Consider the following 22,359-nt stretch of genomic DNA (forward strand, 5'->3'; position numbering starts at 1 on the left):
TCTTGCTGTTTGTAATGTGTCTGAAGAGCAGTAATGAAGAGGTATTCATCTTTGTCTTACAGACTTTTTCACAGGAATATAGACAATTTAGCTGTAAATGAATAGGAACAGCTCAGTTAGGATACTGTTTAGACTCTTTAATTCCCTAAAGCGTCACTCTCACTTTGGCTAGTTGGCTGCAGGTTTTCAGTGATACTGTGGATTTCAGTGTGCAAATGGATGTTTTATCTAAACACCTATTTGACCATTAAATTCCAATAGACTTCATAAATGTCAAATTTTATAAAACCTACATTTGAGGACTTAAGTGCTCAGTCTGTAACTATGTATTTGAAAAATTTTAATGGCACTTGTGCAAAGCGCTGAGAGGTGTTTTTTTTTCTCACTTACAGAATTCTTCTGTAGAAGATATTGAGTTAGGTGAGTCTTGTCGTGTTGCCATATTAATGCCAGGAAGCTAGATGTGCCATGCAGATCTACTTGTATTTGTTATGGAATTTCCTATGAAAATTCTTGTTGTCATTTGAAAGAGCGATGGTAAAAAGTCTGATCTTATCTCTAAAACTACGTATTTGTGTGATGAAGCAGATTTCCTTTCGGTCTCCTCAACTTGATATAATTGTAACTGCTCTATAGTGATTGTCTCTTTAACTTGGAAAAATAGTGAGGGGAGAATATGCCAAAGATTTAGTAAACTATCAGGTCTGAAACTTTTCCTGTTTTTTTTAGTCTGAGTAATAAATAAACAGAGATATAAGTGCATATGAATTGGAAGTTAGTGGAAGCTGGAAACATTTCATGTGGTTTTGCTTAAACATTCGTCATGTTTTTCTACTCCCTCACCCTCCCACATTGTCAGAATTACACAAGATAGTTTTACATTTTCGGACAAAAGTTGCAGTGATTCCCATCTTACCTCTTTCAGATTTATCTGACCAGAAGCAAGAGATGGTTTCTACTGCTTCTCCATCCAGCTTTGTTTCCGAAGCGTCTAAGGTGTCGTCAGTACCTGCAGCATCGTTATCTTCTGTTATGCCTCTTCAAGTGGAAAAGGTTTCTTTGCCTTCCGCAGTGTTGGCAAATGGAGGGAATGTTTCTTTCTCTATGCCAGAAGCATGTTTAGATTGTGGAGATGGAGATATAATTATTGGGGAAGAACTTGATGAATTACTTGATTCTGTGCCTGACCCAGATGAAAGTGTAATGGTAAGATTTTTTGGTTTTCTTTCTCAAAAGACTGTCCTTATGAGTGGACATTGTGGTGTTTTTATCAAGTGGTGAAATGTGAGTTAACTTTCCTAGTAACATTGAGCCGTTTCTCCATGGTTGGGTTGAGTCTCAGGTGCAGCTTCTTGCAAATGTGGCTGTGAAGATACCAGGACCCAGCAGAGCTCCAGGGACAATTACATTGGGTTTATGTGTTGGAAAACCTGAGCGAGGTTGCTGGGGAGAGACGCTAATTCAGAAATACTGCCGCACTACTACCGACACCACCATAGCGGGAGGGATACCACTGCCAGGAGGGACTGTGAAAAGTAGATGTATGAAGTCTGGGCTACTGTGTATTTATTAATGTTTTTGTGGTGCAAACGAGCCCACTCAGAACCTGAGAGCGTGTTGGAGTGCCCACCCTGTAACTGCACTAACTATGGTAAAACTTTGCTAAAAGTTTTGCTGTGGTCTTCTAGTGCATTCCCTCGTGTCTCTGCAGTCAGAGCTTCATGCAGATCCACCTCCTGGGTAACAAGAAATAGTTAGACCATTACTAGTCTATTTTTTTATATTTTTTAGAAGAGATATTAGAGAAATGGAGGCAGATGAATAATTGCTGTAAATGCCAGGGTTGTTCAGAGCTAGAGCAGACAGGGAAGGCTATGGAGTTCCTCAGCTGTTAGTCAGAATGAGAGCTCTGATGGAGGAGCAGAAGTGGCTGAACTTTTGTTCCTTTAAACCTCTCAAGTTCAGCTTCCAGGGCTGGAACACCAACACTTGGCAGCAATAATAGGTATATAAAAACTTCGCAAAAACTTTACTGAAAGAAAGGATATTGCACATTGTGTTCTTGGGTGGGTTTTTTGCTGTGTGTGAACATTCTTTTTGAATTCCTTTATTTTTTCTTCTCCCAGCAGACTCCAGGAGCCAGGGGACCTATTCCTGCAGGCAGCATAGCTCCCACTGTACCCTTCTCTGCCTCTTTGCTGGGGACACTGCCAGTTAGCGCAGGGTTTGTTCCTTCACCTTCTCTTTCAGAAATCTTTCCGCAGCCTTTGGCTTCTTCACTGGAAAACTTTTGTTCACCATTAAGCACCTTTTCAATCAGTGACCCCAAAAGAGGTAAGAAATGAGTTTTAATATGGCGAGAGAGAGTTGTGCATGAGCCACCTGGTTGCTCTTTGTAACGTATGGATTTTCACAACTCTTCAGTAATATTTAACACTTAACATTTGATCTGTGCTCAGAAGTTTTGAGAGTATTGATAATTTATACATAAAGCTTTTGTTTACTTGGCATCTGCATAAGCATGCTCACTCTGTTCAGTTTTGCTGCATTTGTTGTACAATTTATTTGATTCAGGTGAATAAGTATAAAGAAGGAATCGCGTCCCTTCAGACTTTTTTATATAAAATAAAGGTGTTCTTATGGTTTAAACCACTTCTGATGATTTGGCAATATCAAAAAGTTCTAACAGGCTGATATAACCGTGTACTCTGAAAAGATACCAGTATTGCATGTTTGCATTCAAACTCTAGGGACTATCATTATGTACTGAAATCAGGTCTGTGAAATAACAAGATACAAATAGCCAGTGAACTAAAGAAGATTAAAATAAAGGTTTGTCTCTACTAACCAGTGTTACAGGAGCATGGTCTCCCTAGAACAAAGCCAAATTTACAAAATAAAATTTAAAATAAGAGAATCCTTTTAACCCTCTTTTATCTGCTCATTTTTGATAGTCAGGTGTTGCTTATCTGCCCTTTTTGTACTGCACACGTACTTCATGTTGCTTCAGCATACGCCTGTGAAGCTACTGCTGCTGGTAATCGGACGGTTATATTGGAGATGATTTCCTAGTGATTTTTCAGCCCGGATGTTTACAAGGAGCTTTTACATCATTGGAAAAATAATTTGAGCAAACAAAAAGAACTTTGGTATTTGTCAAAAAAACCCCAAAGCTTTGATACTTCTGCTTCGCAGGCATGAGAAATAATTTTTTGCATAGCGTGTTTTGGGGAATGAAATAATTAAAAGTTCTTTTTATTCCTTTAGACCTCTCAAATTCAGCTTCTAGGGATGGAACGCCAACACTTAGCAGCAATAATTCCGCATTGTTTGTAAGTATTTTTCACGTCTTCTTTCACATCAGTTCAAATGTTAATGCCTTGTTGGCTTAACACAGATCTTAATTTTTACTTAAAAAAGCATGTCTTGCTACATGCGCAGTCTGTGCTGCTGTCACAGAGGCCCCCCGAGGTTACTTTAAGGGACAACAGGGTCCAAAACAACTTGCATTAAACCGGTGAGAAACAGGGTTTAGCACTCCAAAAGTGACTTGAATACAGGTTCGGATATGGGTTGAGGAAAATTATTAAGGGGCAGCAACTAACACAACAGGAGGTCCACAGAGTGCATGCACGTGGCTTCACCAGAACAATGCCGGAGCCGCCCTGAGTCCGGGCAGAGCCCACACTTGCCTGAGCACGGTGTGGGGTTATTTTAAAGGGACACACGTCCTCGTACTGAGTACGGAAAGTGTACACTCGCGATTCTGCGAGGGGAAATTTATAATACACTCGCAATCCTGCGAGGAGAAATACACGTGCAAATGTGCACAGAATATTACACATGCTTATGTGGAAGCACGGGAGGAAAATACACTCATGATTGTGCGAGGATTAATTTATACACGGAAAGTACGCGTGCAAATGTGCACGGAAAGTATAAATACACGTGCAAATGTGCACGGAAAGCAGATACACTCGCAATCCCACGAGGGTTAATTTTACTCACACCGTGGCGCAAGGCAAGCGGAGTCTCCGTCCCGGGGGCAGCGGCTCCCGGCGGCAGCGGCTCAGCTCGTGCTCCAAGAGATCCGCGCAAGGGGCGGAGTCTCCACGGGAATCCCGTTTTTATAGGCTGATCAGATCTGACTGTGGGCATTCCAGAAGCTTCTCTGCACCCCACACTGGCTGTGGGTGCCCCTGAAGCTTCTAAACATCCCCCACACTGGCCGCGGGCGCCCAGCGGCTCCCTGGCACCTCTGCGCTCCCTTCTCCTCTCTCTTAACGGCCCCGGCCAGGGGCTCTGGGGCCAAACAGAAGCAGCTGTCAGGCTCAAGCAGCAGAGAGAGGGAGATGTGTCTGCTCCTTCCATAGCGAAGGAGGGAGGGGGACAGAGGGAGGTTTGCATTCTGCCACAGCTGTGTATACAGCTTTTGCGTCTCCCCTTCTTAGACACGTCCTTAAGTTTGTATTATTGATTTTTTTTTGTGTAGTCCTTTTTATGCTTTAAAAAAACCACATTCAGTAGGTTAAATTTTGATTGTAAATAAATTAAATTATATGGATCGAGTGAAACGTGCTTTCTTCCAACAGATAAATGGCCCTAGTAGTTTGTTTGGGTCTGAAAATTACATGGGAATTGCAGGCCAAACTAGAAATGACTTTTCAAATGTTTTTAGCAGTGCAACTGCTAATATACCAGTATCTTCAGCACTTGCGGGAAGAAACCCATTAGAAGGCACACACGAGCTAAGACAGGCCTGCCAGTTATGTTTTGTTAAAAAAGGTAAGGGGCTTTTTGGACTCTACTGGATTTTGTTTTCTCTTTTTTTAATTCAAAAGCATACACTTCAAATTGTAATGTTGATAAGTTAAAGCACCGTTGGCTTCTAAACAGTGTTAACCCTGACTTGCTCTTTGCAGATGTAGTACGATCTTGCTATTAAGGAACCAGTAAAATGTTTCAACAGCTCTTTTATCTTTCTTCTTGTCTTTATTTCCTATCCTAATAGATTCTCCATTCCTAAAACTGCCCCAAATGGCCACACGCTCTCCCCAGCCCGTAGGTTCACTACGTAAGGTCGTTCACGTTCTGTATCCGCTTTCCTCCCAGCCCCCAGGGTCTTGTGAAGAATGACACCTTTGCTCAAGACTAAAAAACACTTGCAGTGCTCTCTCTGATTGGCCCCGGGGAATTGAACCGCAGTTCAAAGTACCTGGTAACCTTCACATCCCGTCTGTTCTATTGTTTTTTCAAACTAATTCTAAATCGTAATCCTGAGGCTTCCAAACCTGAGTAATTATTAACTCCACTGTATTGACACAAAGGATCTTAACCAGTATTGGGCTTGAACATAACTAATCTTAGGCCTGAGCTGTTGCTGTTGAACAGAGCTGTATTCTAGGGGCAATGGCTTTTATTAAAACTAATCTTAAAAATAAGCATTGTCTTCCAAGTCATAGGTATCGTTGATATTGATACACTAATAAAGTGCAGCGTCCTAATGGATCTTCTAAAGAATTATATCAAGACATTTGTAGGATGACTATTGTCATTTTAAGAAGCTTTATATTAAAGTTATTTTTACAAGAAAAATCCACAAAGTGATGTTACAAAAACTATAGAACACGTTCTGTTAAAAGCAGGAGCTATAAATTTTTGGTAGAACTACTTGAGCATATTCCTATCTTGACTTTTTGTATCAAAGCATCTTTTTCTTCTGTTTCTTTGCATCTCTATAAGCCTTCAAGCGTCTCCTGCTGTCACTGTCTACATTTGAAATTGTTCTGTTCCATCAGCTGCTTCCCTGGGGAACTGGGTCATGCTCTTTTTGTAGTCCCTTAAATAGCAAAATCCCCTGAGCATTGCTCGTCTTCAGCCTCACTCCCTGATTTCTCAACATTAGTGGTAATAAAATCTTCACTTTAGGGTCACTCTAAAGACAGAGTTTAGACATATTTTTGCTGCCAAAATCACAAAGTTCTGGGATTGGCATTCATATTTTTGGCACGTGTGTACTTCTTACCTAGCGTGTTTTGTCTCTGAACACCATAACTGTTCTAATACAATAGAAGTTGAAGGTTAAGAGAGCAATTTACCGATCCTTGGAATTTGTTTGCATTGACTTCTTATAAATAAGCAATTTAAGCTTTAAATTAGTGTTAAGGAAACGTATACTTTGGGATTTGAAAAAAGGCAGCAACTTGTTGCTGTCGCGAAGTAATTTTAAGGTTGCAATGCAGCATCCTTCCCCAAATAACTTGTATTATTTTTCTTGCTGAGACTGATCCTTTAGTAAGTATTCATTTCTTTCCTGTTCTGCTCAACATGGCTGTTAATGACTTTTGCCTCTTCAGAGTTGCTGGTGCAAGTAGGAATTCTATACAGTGTGTTTGTGTACTTTGCTTTCGGGCTTATGTGCCAGGCTGTGTATGGAAATGTTCAAGTATACTGCAATTTATGCGAATGTAAGCAATTTTCTGGGATTGTTTCAGGTCCCAAATTATTGGATTACGCTTACCATCCCAGTTTAGAACATAAATGTAAGAAGGATATTTTAATTGGCAGAATAAAAAACTCTGAAGATAAATCATGGAAAAAAATACGTCCAAGACCTACAAAGACACAGTATGTGGGACCATATTATATATGTAAAGGTAAGTGTTCTACACAGTCAAATGTTAATGCCTGCACTCAAAGTGCCAAACGCTTTGCCACAGTGAAGGATAGAATGAGTTTTGATTCGCACTCATGGGAGGTGGAGAAGGAGGTTCACTGGGTTGCTTATATTTTCAAAGGCTATAAGGAAAGCCGTATTTTGACTGTTAATGTAATTAATGCCCAGGACTTCATCAGGAATAACTTTGTTTCCAAGTGCTGGTCTATTACTATTCAAAACAACAACAAAGCATTCTTGTTAGACTTCTGCCTCTTCTTACCATGTAAGCAAGTGTCAAGGTTTTAGGCAAGGCGGCAATAAACCGTGGCAGACACTCCCTGTTATCCCCTCATTTACTGCCACCCCTTCCTTTAGATCAGAAATATGATAAGAAAGGTAAGAGGAAAGGAAGAGAGACTTAGACTTCAAGTTGGAGAGTTTTACAGGGTTTTACTAATGCTACTAATAAATAGAGAATATATACAAACTCTACAGACCCAATCTAAGTGCTGGCTGTGGCGCTGGCGTCACTCACAGCAGAGCTGGGGCTGCGGGGCTGGCGGCTCCAGCAGCTGCAGCTCAGGCCCCGGCAGTCACGGGCGGGACTGCACAGCAAACGGAACCTGGTGCAGGATGCAGGGCCTGGGGGCTGCGGGTCACAGACAGACAGACAGACAGGGGCCTCTCTGGATGTGGCCGTGGGCGAAGAGAGACAGACCCCGCGATCACCCTCTGCTATAGGGGTATGACGATGATGGGATGGAATACTTCCGTTGGTCAGTTCTAGTCACCTGTTCATCCCCCCCTCCTCAAACACGCCCCTCTCACAACGGAACGGGGAAAACTTGTCAGTCTTTCTTGGCTACCATAGTAATAAATCTAAACAGGAGCTTCTTCAGCATCCCGTTGGTCTCTTGTCAGCACCGAGTGCAGCATCCTAGGAAAAATCTGCAGCTGAAACTCAGAGGAGTACAGGTACCTAGAAGAGCTGAGCTGAGAGAAACATCACTGAAAGAGAACCGGTCTGGTTTTTAACAAAACCAGGACAGCAAGATGCCTCGTGGATTAATTTACAACTACATCTGACTGTATTTAAGCAAAGGGTATTCTGGGTTCTCAGCGTTGTTGCCTTCAACCAGACAAGGGCAGTTGTGGGAGGTGGTGCCTCAGCCTTTCTGAGCCGTCTCACATTTTCAGCAAGTCATTCAGCATAAGGTTTTGCTTCTGTCTGCCGGACTTCGGTGACCCATTTACAACAGGCGTAGCTTCTTTATGAAAAACATTTGAAATGCAGATAGGGGAAGCTTTAAGATGAATTTCTAGTAACAGCTGTGTAAAAGCAACATCATATTCAATGTTACCGTTCCAGATGTTGCTGCTGAAGAGGAATGCAGATACCCAGGTCATTGCACGTTTGCCTATTGCCAAGAGGAGATCGATGTGTGGACGCTGGAGCGCAAAGGGGCTTTAAATCGAGAAGCTCTTTTTGGAGGAAATGGAAAGATCAACTTGACCGTGTCTCGACTTCTTCAAGAACATCACGGATTATTTATGTTTCTTTGTGAGGTGCTGCTTTATTTCTAATGACACAATAAAAATGATAACAGAGAATAAAATTGCCTGGGAAGAAATGCTTTGTTTTGTAAATTCTGCAATGCATGGTCAGTAATAATCTGGCTAGCTTTAGATTAGACACTCATTGAAGTCTGTGTTAAAACCTTTAAGGTATATTTTTAGATGTATGAAATACAGACTCTGTAATTACCTGTTTTTGTATTCCAGAAATGTTTTGATCACAAACCCAGAATAATAAGCAAAAGGAACAAGGATAACTCATCTTCTTGTTCTCACCCTGCTATGCATGACTTTGAAGATAACAAGTATGTCTGAAATACCATCTCTTTAAGTTTCAAATGAAAAGCAAAGGTTTCAGGGAATTTTAAAACACTGACTTTGATTTCTTACCTGTTGGTAACTTCTCTCCTTGGCAACTGACTGTTATGTTTGGTGGTATCGATGAGACAAAGTTACTGAACAAGGATTGTCTCATGTAACTAAATGGAAAGTGAACCGTTTCTTCATCATGTATTCAAAATGAGTGGGATCCACCCTCATGTTTGAATCTGACTGGTTTTGGTGGCAGTTTGTTAATAGCTTATCTGCCTGGTGACCTGCTTTGAGGTAAATAAATGTGCGATGTTAAATTAATATAGGAATTCATAAGTTTGCTCATCCTTTGGTCTATTTTGCTTATTTTGCTGTAGCTTTAACTCAGGTAAGAACAGGTTTACCTTAATTACCACATCTGAGAGAGACCATCATCCTTACTAATCCAGTTGATTAAAAAATAGTAAGAGGAAGGTGTCTTTTAATCATTCTTCACAAGTTAACAAAGACTTCAGAGTGTGTAATAGTGTCAAGTAACTTTTGGAGAACTCATAAACTTACATTTTTATATGATGAGAGCATTTTAGTTGCTTGTTTTACATTCCACTCCCCTGCACTGAGGCAACACCAGAGCTGTAAGAGCTCGGCTGCTCCGTGGTGCGTTTAACTCTTTCCTCAGTGGTGCTCTATAAAAAAGCACTTGTGTTTGTAATGAGATCGGATAACGAAAGAGGACATGAAATGCTTTCCCTCCTGGAAACCAGTGATCCAGTTGGGTTGAATTCAGTCATGCTTTGCAAAGAGGGACCTCTGGGTTTCACAAGAGTACTGTTCCTTGCCCTTGGTTTACTCAGCCTAGAAAAGATCATTAGCTGCTACTTCTTTCACTTTCTGATTTCAAGTAAAAAGTGATAAAAAGACATTTGAACAAGCTATGAGGAGGGATGGTTATTTTATGTGTTTTTCCACACAAGAACAAAGTAATTTTAAGGAATATCTAAAAGTGACTGTTTTCAAACAGGTGCCTTGTCCACATTTTGCGAGAAACTATGGTGAAATATTCCAAAATCCGCCCTTTTCAAGTTCGATGTCAGCTTGACCTGTGCAGACACGAGGTGCACTACGGCTGCTTACGGGAGGATAAATGCTTTTATGCTCACAGTCTGGTAGAGCTTAAAGTCTGGATAATGCAAAAGGAAACAGGTATGTTTGGTAAAATGCTCTTCTTCCTCTTCATTGCAGTGCCACTTCTTCCTTGACCCAACTCCTTTCTGACACCAGCTACTTGGGATCAGAGCAATCACTTACAATTTGCTGAAAACTTTCATACAGCATATGCAAGGAAGAGTAATGTAAATATGATCAAAAGTATTGAGTAGGCTACTAGCTTTTCAAAATCAGCAAGGTTTTTATAATAAACACTGGCCAAACTGCTCATTATTATCAGATTTTCTTTTTTCTTGAAATAAAAATTCTGGGGAAAAAAACCTCCTCTTTTTAAAAGAGTCTTGAGCAGATATTAAACTCCAGTCAAACTAGATTTGCTTTTATTTTAAACCCGGAAAGTCTGGAAGATCTTGATCGGATTTCTTTTTCACAGAGGACTGAAAGAAAAGCTTGAAATATTTTATTTATATAATTTTTTCCCTCCATCACCCAGTAGAAGAATAAAGTCTTTTAGCAGTTAAACCTTTCTTTTAGCTTAGTGATGTTCTGATATTCTTATATAGTGAGTCAGAAAATCACAGAATCCCAGAGTGTCAGGGACTGGAAGGGACCTGGAAAGCTCATCCAGTGCAATTCCTCCATGGAGCAGGAACACCCAGATGAGGTTACACAGGAAGGTGTCCAGGCGAGTTGGAATGTCTGCACAGAAGGAGACTCCACAACCCCCTGGGCAGCCTGGGCCAGGCTCTGCCACCCTCACTGGGAACAAGTTTCTCCTCATCTTTCAGTGGAACCTGCTGTGTTCCAGTTTGCACCCATTGCCCCTTGTCCTGTCCCTGGTTGTCACCAGCAGAGCCTGGCTCCATCCTCCTGACGCTCCCCCTTTCCATCTTGATCCCCATGAATGAGTCCCCCCTCAGTGTCCTCTTGTCCAGCTCCAGAGCCCCAGCTCCCTCAGCCTTTCCTCACACGGGAGATGCTCCACTCCCTTCAGCATCTTGGTGGCTGCGCTGGACTCTCTGCAGCAGTTCCCTGTCCTGCTGGAACTGAGGGGCCACAACTGGACACCATATTGCAGGTGTGGTCTCCCCAGGGCAGAGCAGAGGGGCAGGAGAACCTCTCTGACCTACTGACCACCCCCTTCTAACCCACCCCAGGTACCATTGGCTTCCTGGCCACAAGGGCCCAGTGCTGGCTCATGGTCACCCTGCTGCCCCCAGGACCCCCAGGTCCCTTTCCCCTACGCTGCTCTCCAACAGGTCATTTCCCAACTTATACTGGAACCTGGGGTTGTTCCTGCCCAGATTCAAGACTCTACACTTGCCCTTATTCTATTTCATTAAATGTTTCCCTGCCCAGCTCTCCAGCCTGTCCAGGTCTCTGATGGCAGCACAGCTTCCAGTGTCAGCCACTCCTCCCAGCTTGGTGTCACCAGCAAACTTGCTGACAGTCACTCTATTCCCTTGTCCAAATCATTGATGAATATATTGAATAACACCGGCCCCAGCACTGCCCCCTGAGGCACTGCACTGGATACAGGCCCCAACTGGACTCTGCCCCATTGACCACGACTCTCTGGCTTCTTCCCTTCAGCCAGTTCACAGTCACCTCACTACCCGATCATCCAGACCGCACTCCCCCAGTTTAGCTGTGAGGATGCCGTGGGAGACTGTGTCAAATGCCTCACTCAAGTCAAGGTAGATCATGTCCACCGCTCTGCCATCATCCATCCATCTTGTTATGTCCTCATAATAGTCAACGAGGTTGGTCAAGCACGACTTCCCCTTGGTGAAACCATGTTGACTGCCCCTAATGACCCTCTTATCCCTGATATGCCTTGAGATGGCACCAAGGAGTTGTTGTTCCATCACTTTCCCAGGGATGGAGGTGAGGCTGACCAGTCTATAGTTACCCGGGTCCTCCTTCTTGCCTGTTTTGAAGACTGCAATGACATTTGCTTTCCTCCAGTCCTCAGGCACCTCTCCCGTTTCCCAAGACTTGGCAAAGTTCACTACTCTTGCTCTCAGTAGTGTACGTCTTGATAAATCTTAGGTATTTTTCTGTTCTTGCCCGCACAGGACGTTGAGGCTGCTTTTGTTGATCTTGCTTGTTTTTCTTGGCTTCTTTGAGGATAAAAAATTTTACTACTTCGTTTCTACCCGATGCTGTTGAACACGATGTCTCTGTTCATTCCTTGGTCGTGAGTTCCAAGCTCTCCGCGACCCTCTTTTTTTTTTAAATCGCTAATTTATCAGTAAATAATTTGTACCACACAAGGGTTGCTCCTTCTTCCTGCCTTGCTGTGTGTGCCAGCAGTACTTCCCGTATCAAGTGATCACGTTGGGTTGGTGTGATGCACAGAGGAAAAAGGGAAATGTGCAATCCCCAAATAAAGGGATAAATAATAATAAATAATAAATTCCCCAAGAAATTCTAATTAGCAAGGCTTGTTTAAGCCCTTGGTAAAGAAGGCAGGGACAATCTAGTGTGTCAGCTTGGATTTTGGGTCGTTTTTCTGTGGTCTATAACACAATGCAGCTTTTCGAATTAGACTGTCATTAGAGGTTTAGTACATTATGTTTAAATAAATACTCAAAGGTGCACCTTATTTGAGCAATTGATAATTAAAAAAAATTAAGTTTGCTTTTCAATGTGATGATATATACAATATTTCTGTTTTGGAGCCCCTCATGAGATTCTTTGTGTGTGTATGTAAATGTATGTGTATGTATGCAATATATAAAAAGAAAAATAGGTAAAAGTTTTGGGGCTTTAGTAGCATTCCAGTTTTGGGACAACAGTGAGAAGCGCTCAAGAACTTTTCCTCTTTCTTTACAGGTATTTCACATGATACCATCGTTCAAGAATCCAAGAAACACTGGCAGAACGTGGAGGCGAGTGCACATGGGTCACAGGTATTTTCATTTTTTGATTGCACTAATTCTGCACTGCCCTTGGTGATGATTCTTTTTCTATGTCCATGTATAATGTCGCTTATTTCAGAAATTACTTTCTTAGTGCTCTCTTCAAATCTGTTTCAGTGTAGGTTTTCTTTGGCTTGCTCCACTTACACTAAAACGCCTGCTTGGCTTTTATGCAATTCCCTTTTGCTTTGCTTATTCTGTCACGGGTGGCACATAAAACCTAAATATAATTTCAAAGACAGCTGCCATAGGGGCAATTAATTATCTTTTCGATATGTAGGACTTTTATGTGTTTAGTTTATGTATGTTTTCATGACTTCTTACATATACCTAAATCAGAAATAAGCTAAATAAACGCATTTGTTAAGAAATGTCCAGTTTGAAGTTACAGGCTAAACTATTACAAGGCGTGCAGTGTAACATCTGCTTCTGGACGTGTTGTAAACTTCTATTGTAGGGGGTAATTAATAATTATGTATGGATTTCTTTGCAAATACAAAATACCTTTTATTGTTGTTGTTATTTTTTTGGCTTAAGATCCTTGGGAACCAAATGAAATCTGGAACACTTAATTTGAAGATGAAGTTTGTTTGTGGGCAGTGCTGGAGAAATGGCCAAGTTAATGAGCCGGACAGAAACAAAAAATATTGTAGTGCAAAGGCAAGACACCCGTAAGTAAGATCAAACAGGGACATTTTTACCATTTTGTCAGCCATTTAAAACCTCTGTTGCAAAACTTTAGTACTGCTTTAAAAGAGTCAGACAAGGAATCAAAAAACCATATTGAAGCAGAACACAGTCATCTCTTTGTAGTTTGTTAAAAACTGGTGTCACAGAGGCACCATGAGGTTACTTTAAGGGACAACAGGGTCCAAAACAGCTTGTATTACACCGGTGAGAAACAGGGTTTAGCACTCCAAAAGTGACTTAATACAGGTTCGGATATGGGTTGAGGAAAATTATTAAGGGTCAGCAACTAACACAACAGGAGGTCCACAGAGTGCACGCACGTGGCTTCACCAGAACAATGCCGGAGCCGCCCTGAGTCCGGGCAGAGCCCACACTTGCCTGAGCACGGTGTGGGGTTATTTTAAAGGGACACACGTACTCGTATTGAGTACGGAAAGTGTACACTCGCGATTCTGCGAGGGGAAATTTATAATACACTCGCAATCCTGCGAGGAGAAATACACGTGCAAATGTGCACGGAATATTGCACGTGCTTATGTGGAAGCACGGGAGGAAAATACACTCATGATTGTGCGAGGATTAATTTATACACGGAAAGTACGCGTGCAAATGTGCACGGAAAGTATAAATACACGTGCAAATGTGCACAGAAAGCGGATACACTCGCAATCCCGCGAGGGTTAGTTTTACTCACACCGTGGCGCAAGGCAAGCGGAGTCTCCGTCCCGGGGGCAGCGGCTCCCGGCGGCAGCGGCTCAGCTCGTGCTCCAAGAGATCCGCGCAAGGGGCGGAGTCTCCACGGGAATCCCGTTTTTATAGGCTGATCAGATCTGACTGTGGGCATTCCAGAAGCTTCTCTGCACCCCACACTGGCTGTGGGTGCCCCTGAAGCCTCCAAACATCCCCCACACTGGCCGCGGGCGCCCAGCGGCTCCCTGGCACCTCTGCGCTCCCTTCTCCTCTCTCTTAATGGCCCTGGCCAGGGGCTCTGGGGCCAAACAGAAGCAGCTGTCAGGCTCAAGCAGCAGAGAGAGGGAGATGTGTCTGCTCCTTCCATAGCGAAGGAGGGAGGGGGACAGAGGGAGGTTTGCATTCTGCCACAACTGGTAATGAGAAACACTTCAGGGTCTGGTTTTCTGTTTTTTGGTTTTTTTTTTTTTTTTAATTTGCAGTTACGGTCAAGGTTTGATAGAATTTAATTAAATCTCAAATATATGATGAAAGCTTTATAAAGAACCTTTCAGGGCTTTCCTGGTTCTGTTTCTGTTCACACAGTGTGTCTTTTTTTAATAGTATTTTCTTTCGTTGAATGCCTGCTTTCTAGATGGACCAAAGATCGCCGTGTGGTGCTCGTCATGTCTAATGAACGTAAGAAGTGGATGACCATTCGTCCCCTCCCCGCAAAGAAACAAGTGCCTCTGCAATTTGATGTATGTTAACCCAAAACTAATATTTTAGTTATAAAAAAATAGACTAACTGGAAAATACTGGTAATAGGGCTGGTTTCATCAGTTCTGCAGAAATTCCCCTGGGAGCTGGTGAGAAGATGTTCATAGCGGTTGTACAAGGTCCAGCCTTAGAAAAGCAACGAGTCGCATGTTACTTCTGAAATGCTTTCTGATCAGTGGAAGTTAATTTTTAAGTTATTTAACTACGTTCTTACTATTTCCAGTGACTATTTCAGAAACAGGTGGAATATATCTGTGGTCTGGTAATCTGGAGACAAAAACCAGTCCCAGTACTTGCTTCCAGGAGTTTGCTTTTTCAAACTACAATATATGATTTTTTAAAATAAAATAAACATGATTTTTCAGGTGCTATAAGTGTCTGATTGGGAGGAGAAACTAGTGAAGACTGAAAACAATTTTCTAGTATCATTCATTTTACTTTATCTTGATTTTTGTTTTGAATTCCCATTGCAGTTGTGCAATCATATTGCTTCAGGCAAGAAATGTCAGTATGATGGAAACTGCTCCTTTGCTCACAGTCCTGAGGAAAGAGAGATGTGGACCTATATGAAGGAGAACAGCAGTAAGTAGAAGAGTAAATCTAGCACGTTGTAAATCTCACTGCTCTGCTTTTCATTCTTGTTCCTCAATTTCTTTTTAATCCAGTTTCTTTCACTGTCTTTTGTAGTAAACCTTGCAGGTGCCTTTTTCTTTAAATTTGGATAAGCCCAGACTGGGTATTCAAAACCAATATGAAATAAAGATAGCCATGTGATGTATTTGTTGCTTGATGTGTTTTTTAACAATGAAGTGGCTTGTATCAAATTTTTTTAGATGTCTTTGAAATAGTATATTGAACCATTCAGCTGGTGTTGATGCTCTCTGTTGCCATGTGCACGCACTGGGATGCTGTTGATATCAAATAAGCTATTCACGGAAGAATTCTGCCCCCCAGGGGATTTCCTGGAAATTACTATTCAGTTTCTGACGTTGATTTGTTATCTCATTGGAGTGTTACAGGCGAGAAATAATTGAAAATTGGAAGTGCTGAATGACGTAAATGATAATAGCTTAAATTTAATAATAGATTAAATAATAATAGATTAAATTTACCAAGGACTGTAGCACACTTTAGATTAGTGCTTCGAAATTCAGGTACTGAAACACAGTGGCACAGTTGTTATCTGTACTTGGGGTGCCTGTTAGAAATGTGTAACATCTGCATAAATAGGCAGAAATGGGTCTTGATAAGTAGCCAGAGATTCTGGATGATCGAGTAGTGAGGTGACTGTGAACTGGCTGAAGGGAAGAAGCCAGAGAGTCGTGGTCAATGGGCAGAGTCCAGTTGGGGCCTGTATCCAGTGCAGTGCCCCAGGGGGCAGTGCTGGGGCCGGTGTTATTCAATATATTCATCAATGATTTGGACGAGGGAATAGAGTGACTGTCAGCAAGTTTGCTGATGACACCAAGCTGGGAGGAGTGGTGACACTGGAAGCTGTGCTGCCATCAGAGACCTGGACAGGCTGGAGAGCTGGGCAGGGAAACATTTAATGAAATAGAATAAGGGCAAGTGTAGAGTCTTGAATCTGGGCAGGAACAACCCCAGGTTCCAGTATAAGTTGGGAAACGACCCGTTGGAGAGCAGCATAGGGGAAAGGGACCTGGGGGTCCTGGGGACAGCAGGGTGACCATGAGCCAGCACTGGGCCCTTGTGGCCAGGAAGCCAATGGTACCTGGGGTGGGTTAGAAGGGGGTGGTCAGTAGGTCAGAGAGGTTCTCCTGCCCCTCTGCTCTGCCCTGGGGAGACCACACCTGCAATATGGTGTCCAGTTGTGGCCCCTCAGTTCCAGCAGGACAGGGAACTGCTGGAGAGAGTCCAGCGCAGCCACCAAGATGCTGGAGGGAGTGGAGCATCTCCCGTGTGAGGAAAGGCTGAGGGAGCTGGGGCTCTGGAGCTGGACAAGAGGACACTGAGGGGGGACTCATTCATGAGGATCAATATGGAAAGGGGGAGCGTCAGGAGGATGGAGCCAGGCTCTTCTGGTGACAACCAGGGACAGGACAAGGGGCAATGGGTTCAAACTGGAACACGGGAGCTTCCACTGAAAGAGGAGAAGAAACTTGTTCCCAGTGAGGGTGGCAGAGCCTGGCCCAGGCTGCCCAGGGGGTTATGGAGTCTCCTTCTGTGCAGACATTCCAACCCGCCTGGACACCTTCCTGTGTAACCTCATCTGGGTGTTCCTGCTCCATGGGGGGATTGCACTGGATGAGCTTTCCAGGTCCCCTCCAACCCCTGACATCCTAGGATTCTGTGATTCCTCTAGGCTCCTGTGTCCAAACTGTGCAACTGTCTACATGGTCTTTCCTTTTCTCTTCTTGCAGTAGGTGGGGACTGAATTATACTCAGTCATTTATCTAGTATTCTCAAACTCTTGCCTTAATTGCTAATTACTTATTTTAGCTTCTGCTCTCATTAGTTCAAGACTTGGAGAAGTTGTATGACATATGGCTAAAAAGTCAAAAACCAGAAAAAGGAGATGATACAGCTGCACAGGCAAACAAAGAAAATGGGAAGCAAATTCACATGCCGACTGACTATGCTGAAGTGACAGTAAGTAATCAGAGGTATAAATTCACACATGTGGGGCTTGGGGTGCTTTTTTCCTGCTCCAGCCCCCCAGTTGGTAACATGCGTCATTGTCCTTATTTTCTTGGTGCTTTCTCAGATCATTTCTAGCTACACTAAATGCAAACTTAAACTGATGCTGTGAGGCGGTTCTTCTGAATCCTCTACAGCCAATGGAGGTCATAAACTTCAGGTGATTGCTTAGATAACTGTAGCTGTTTAGATAAACAACAATTGACAGAGCAACGTGAAGAAAACACTCAAAATGTATTAGGGGTAATTCTGTGCTTACGGTATTGAATTCTTAATATTTTGTTTTCAAATTCCCTGTGAAACAGGTGGATTTTCACTGCTGGATGTGTGGGAAGAACTGTAATAGTGAGAAGCAATGGCAGGGTCACATTTCTTCTGAAAAGCATAAAGAGAAGGTTTTCCACACTGAGGACGATCAAAACTGCTGGCAATATCGCTTTCCAACCGGATATTTTAGCATTTGTGATAGGTATGTGGCTTTTAAGATGTCAGCAATGCTGAAAAATGACAGTTCATAGCAGAAATAATTAAGTTGATAACTAGTTTTGACAGACGATGTTTCTAATGTTTCTTGCTCTGCATACATCTTTCAACACAAAACTAATAATGACAATATTTTAACACGTACTGTTAGAACTCAGGGAGTGACAAGGTGAGTTGTGGCATCAAATTAATTACCCGCGTGATGTTAATAAAGGGTTGCAAGCTTATTGTAGCTATGTGAAAGATTGTTGGCATTATTACAAGTTTACTGAGGCATCTGCATATTAATTACCTGTGCAATGCAAGAAAAATACCCAGCTGGACATGGATATGGGAGCTTTAAGGCAAGTAGAAATGTTGGTAGCATCAAAACTACTTTGCTAAAATTGAGTATTTCTTACTGGAAATCGTTGGAGCGTGTGGAAGGGCACGTGCAAGATCTGTTGTTTTTTCCCAGCACTGCTGGGAAAATTTAGATAACAAAGGGTGATTAGTGAGTCAAATATTTTAACAATAGTACTTATATAGCTGAGTTATATGATAAGAATTTACCTGATAATTTGACCTGATGAAATTAAAGGTTTGAAGCATTGAATTACTCAGTAAAGTAGCAATCTGAAGAACAGAAAAGAAAGAGCCATCTCTTGTCCTCTATAAATATTTGACAGCTGGGAAAGAAAAATACAATCAAATGCTAAACAGAGTTAGTATTGTCTTACTTAAAAACTAAATACTCCTCCGCTTATTTTTTTGGTGCGTAATATTGTAGTGTATTTGAAAAACACAACCAGATAAAAATACCTCGATGCAATAGTGATGACGATAATTCTATGGAAACACTATTTGAAATCTGTCTTCACAGATATATGGCTGGTACTTGCACTGAAGGCAACAACTGTAAATTTGCCCATGGAAATGCTGAACTCCGTGAGTGGGAAGAACGAAGACAAGTTTTAAGAATGAAGCTCAGCAAAGCAAGGAAAGATCACTTGATTGCTCCCAGCGATAATGACTTTGGAAAATATAGTTTTTTGTTTAAAGATTTAAACTAATACCGAGATGACACATACATGTTATCAGCTGGAAGCATAAACCAGAAAATTTGACAATAATCAAAAGCATGTGACAGAAAAGCTGCAGGTTTTCTGCTTTTATTGGCATATATTGTTCCTCCTGAACAGCAAAATATAGTAGATTTAGGGGGATTGGGCAGACCTGTCTATGCTCTCGTGAAACAGAGTGGTGGTTAAAAAAATCTGAAGTATTATGTGCTTACTCACCTTCTGTTGGACAGACAGTTAGGAAATAGAAGGGGAGGAAGAGAGGTTATAATATCTTGGAAGCCCCCTAGTATCAGTCCTTCAGTTGAAAAACTTCAAGGTATCAAGGTATTACAAAACAGAGTGTTCTGGGCTAAGGAGACAATGACGGATGCAAATTCTTCAGATCTTTTAATGGAGAGGATTTGTTTAAAACAAAGTTTGCTACTTATCTATATGTAGGTTGCTAAAAAGGATTTTCTTATTAAAGATTTTAAACAAAACAACCATTTAACTGCAATATATGTTGAATGGGTATTTTTTTTCTCTATTTGTATGTTTCAATATAATTTACCGGAAAAGGATCTTGGGAGGAAAAAAAGTATTAATTTTTGAAAACAAAGTAGTTAAAATTCTGTTTCTTGGTCTTTGCTGTTTAAATGATGATTTTGAAAGATTACACTTGTATGTCAGTATCGTGTATTACTGTATGGACTAATGTTGCCTGTAATAAAGAGACCTTTACACAAAGCTGTTTTCTGCATGTATCCTCTCAGGACTGAGATTTTGTAAAAATAACCAACCCAGTGATTTGCTTATTAGCAAAAGCTTGAGCACCCGTAGTTTAAAAGGGAATCAGTTGGTATTTGTGTCTCCAGCTGCTTGTTTGCAGTTTTCTGTATTGTCTTTAGCTCATCACAGTCACTAAGATAACAAAACCAGCCAACTAACCTGGGAGGTAGGCGAGCGTTTTGGAGCTGCTGGGACGTGTTTTCAGCCTTTTGGTTTAGGGCATGAACCGACCCTCAGGGTGGGACTTTGATTCCCCTCCACAGGCTGAGGTGACTTGTGACTGAGGAGCCTTTGGGCTGTGCAGTTCTGGAGCTTCTCCTGCATTCCAGCTTCTCTGCAGATCAGGTTTTCCGATGGCTTTGTGTGGGGTTTTTTCCTCCTTTTTTTTTTACAAAGCTTCTTTCAATCATTCATTAAAACTAGCTAAAGCTAGGATTCTTCTTTTCCCTCGTGCCTCCCTTCTCCCTGGAGAATATTCTTCTGTTGCTGGCTGACCTTATATTATTAGAAGAGCTTTAAGAATTACTTCAGTAGTTTGAATGTAGTCACTGGCCATATATTGTGTGTATAAAAGGTGTTGAACCAAAGTTCAGCGATACCCATACACGTGACCAGCCTGGCTGCTGTGCCCCTTTCACAGCACAAAATAAAAGCACAAGGAGTATTAGAACATCACCCTCTGCTTCAGCCAGGGAAGCTGCAGTGGCTGTTCCTTCTGTGTCGGGCTGAGGTTCCTTGGGATGGGGTGTGCGATCAATCGGCTTGGTGCTTGGAACAGCACCTGCTGCAGCGCTCACTTTTTACCTTGTTTGTAATAATCTGCTTGAAATAGAGTATGATGGACACTGTTATTTCTGTGACAAAACCTGGTTGTATCGTGTGCCTTTCTGAATTGTTTTCTAAATTTTATGCTTTCATTGTTTAATGTAAGTGCTCTGTAAATTACTGGAAGTAATTCTCGACGAAACTAAACATGAAATCCTTGTTCTGTATGGACGGTGTGAAGTGTTTAATGATTCCGGGTGGGGTCGGTGCTGCCAGAAACGGCGTTACCGGGGGATTTGTTCCCGCTGGTCCCGGCCAGGGGAGTTTGACAACGTCCTGACGAGCAGCCGAGGCGAGCTCAGGGATTCCTGACGGGCTTCTCCTCAGGCCGAGGGCGGCTCCACAGGAAGACCCGCTCCCCCCGCCTGCCTTCCCTTCGCCTTCCCCGGGCTCCCGGCTGCCCCAGCCGGGCCGGGCCCGGCCCCTGTGCGCCTGCTCGGGGCGGCGCGACGTGTCGGCGGCGGGTTGGCGGGCGGAAGGGGCCGCCCCGGCGCGGCTGACAGGCGGGCGGTGCAGACGTGTGCGAGCGGGAGCGGCCCCGCACCCCGCCCGGGCCGGGGGTGATGTCGTTATGCGGTGGCTCCGGCCCCTCGGCTGCCCCTCGGCTGCGGCCCCGCGCAGCGCAGATGGCGCGGCGGCCCGAGCTGCTGTGCGGCGCTGCCATCGTGCTGGGCTGCGCCTTCCTTGTCGCCCTCAAAGTCACCTGCAGGTAATGGCGGGGGGCGGTTCGGGGGAGCGGGCGGGGGCCGGGCGGGCCTGGGGAACGCGGGGCCCGGCCGAGGGACACGGCCGTCCGGCGCCCTTCCTGGAGGCGGTGGAGCCCGGCGGGCTGGGGCAGAGCCGCCCGCGGGGTCCCGCCCCGGGCCTGCGGGTGCCGCGGCGGCTTGGGCCGGGGCGGCCGGGCCGGGGGTTCCCGCTCCCGCCGCCCGTCTCCTCGCGCTGCGCTCGGGCCCTGTCAGGAGCAGCCGTCCCTGGGGTGGCGGACAGACAGACCGACAGACCGACCTTCCTCCCCAGCCCACCACACGCGATCCCTGTGGCAACGGCGGCCGCCTCGTGTGGTGGCACAGCGTCCCAGCCCGCGGCGCGGCGGGACCCGGGGCCCGCGGCGGGCAGGGGCTGGCGGGGCACGGGCGGCGGCCCCGGTCCCCGCACTAGTGTCTGGGCGGCAGAGAAGCGGCGGTGTTGTTAGGACACGTATGTAGGGTGTCGGGATGTGGCGGCGGGCGCGGGGCGCACACACACCGGGGAGGCTGGCGCTTTGTTGAGAAAGCTGTGTTATGTGTCTCCGGAGGAGAACTCGCACCTCACGCTGTCACAGGAGGGCTGAGGGGCCCAGGGCTGAACCCCTTTCCTCAGCGTGCCCAGCCGGTTGTCTTGGCATGAGGGGACAAAGGGGACACAACAGGTCTCTTCTGGCTCATGTGTTAATGCCAACATCCCCGTTACCTGCACCTGCTTCAGACAGAAGGGTGCTTTGCTTTTTAAAAATCTTTTATTTTATTTTCCCAGTGTGGTGATGCTGCTCTTGGGAGCTGGAACTTTGTTGGTTGCAAAAGTCTCTTTGGTTCCCGATTGCTGGGAGCCCGGTGTCTGTGGCTCCTGGGGGCACAGAAACGTTTCTGGAGCCCCAACTGGGATCTCAGTGTTCTGGACGGGTTTTAGGTCAAGGTGACTGTTACGTGCTTCAGGGTGTGCTGTGTTAATTTAAGAACGTCTGCTGCAATTGAGGTTTCATTTTGGGAGTGGCAAAAGTCTACAAGGATTTGATTACTTCCGTGCTCTG

General features: G+C 43.9%; 2 protein-coding genes across 7 annotated transcripts in view; both read left to right on the forward strand.

The window, feature by feature from the left end:
* ZC3H7A (zinc finger CCCH-type containing 7A) overlaps positions 1-20,703 on the forward strand; it is a 33,339-nt gene extending 12,636 nt beyond the window's left edge. For 4 of the 6 annotated variants that reach the window (XM_080353749.1, XM_080353745.1, XM_080353748.1 and 1 more), the window contains 16 exons: positions 393-420; positions 926-1,206; positions 2,127-2,334; positions 3,268-3,332; positions 4,593-4,785; positions 6,495-6,656; positions 8,028-8,224; positions 8,441-8,538; positions 9,567-9,748; positions 12,551-12,627; positions 13,174-13,307; positions 14,651-14,756; positions 15,249-15,357; positions 17,252-17,385; positions 17,739-17,902; positions 18,779-20,703. In XM_080353749.1, coding sequence (XP_080209875.1) covers positions 393-420; positions 926-1,206; positions 2,127-2,334; positions 3,268-3,332; positions 4,593-4,785; positions 6,495-6,656; positions 8,028-8,224; positions 8,441-8,538; positions 9,567-9,748; positions 12,551-12,627; positions 13,174-13,307; positions 14,651-14,756; positions 15,249-15,357; positions 17,252-17,385; positions 17,739-17,902; positions 18,779-18,968 — 2,328 coding nt within the window. In that variant the 3' untranslated portion in view covers positions 18,969-20,703. Of the gene's footprint in view, positions 1-392; positions 421-925; positions 1,207-2,126; positions 2,335-3,267; positions 3,333-4,592; positions 4,786-6,494; positions 6,657-8,027; positions 8,225-8,440; positions 8,539-9,566; positions 9,749-12,550; positions 12,628-13,173; positions 13,308-14,650; positions 14,757-15,248; positions 15,358-17,235; positions 17,386-17,738; positions 17,903-18,778 lie in introns of those variants that run through there. The other 2 variants (XM_080353746.1, XR_013922861.1) reach the window with 2 other exon arrangements.
* A 410-nt stretch (positions 20,704-21,113) lies between these two features.
* TXNDC11 (thioredoxin domain containing 11) overlaps positions 21,114-22,359 on the forward strand; it is a 32,556-nt gene continuing 31,310 nt past the window's right edge. The window contains exon 1 of the mRNA XM_080354289.1: positions 21,114-21,282. Within this exon, the coding sequence (XP_080210415.1) occupies positions 21,137-21,282 (146 nt within the window). The 5' untranslated portion in view covers positions 21,114-21,136. The remainder of the gene's footprint in view (positions 21,283-22,359) is intronic.

This window comes from Nesoenas mayeri (assembly GCF_963082525.1).
Source record: "Nesoenas mayeri genome assembly, chromosome: 15".
In the NCBI taxonomy this organism is placed as follows: domain Eukaryota; kingdom Metazoa; phylum Chordata; class Aves; order Columbiformes; family Columbidae; genus Nesoenas; species Nesoenas mayeri.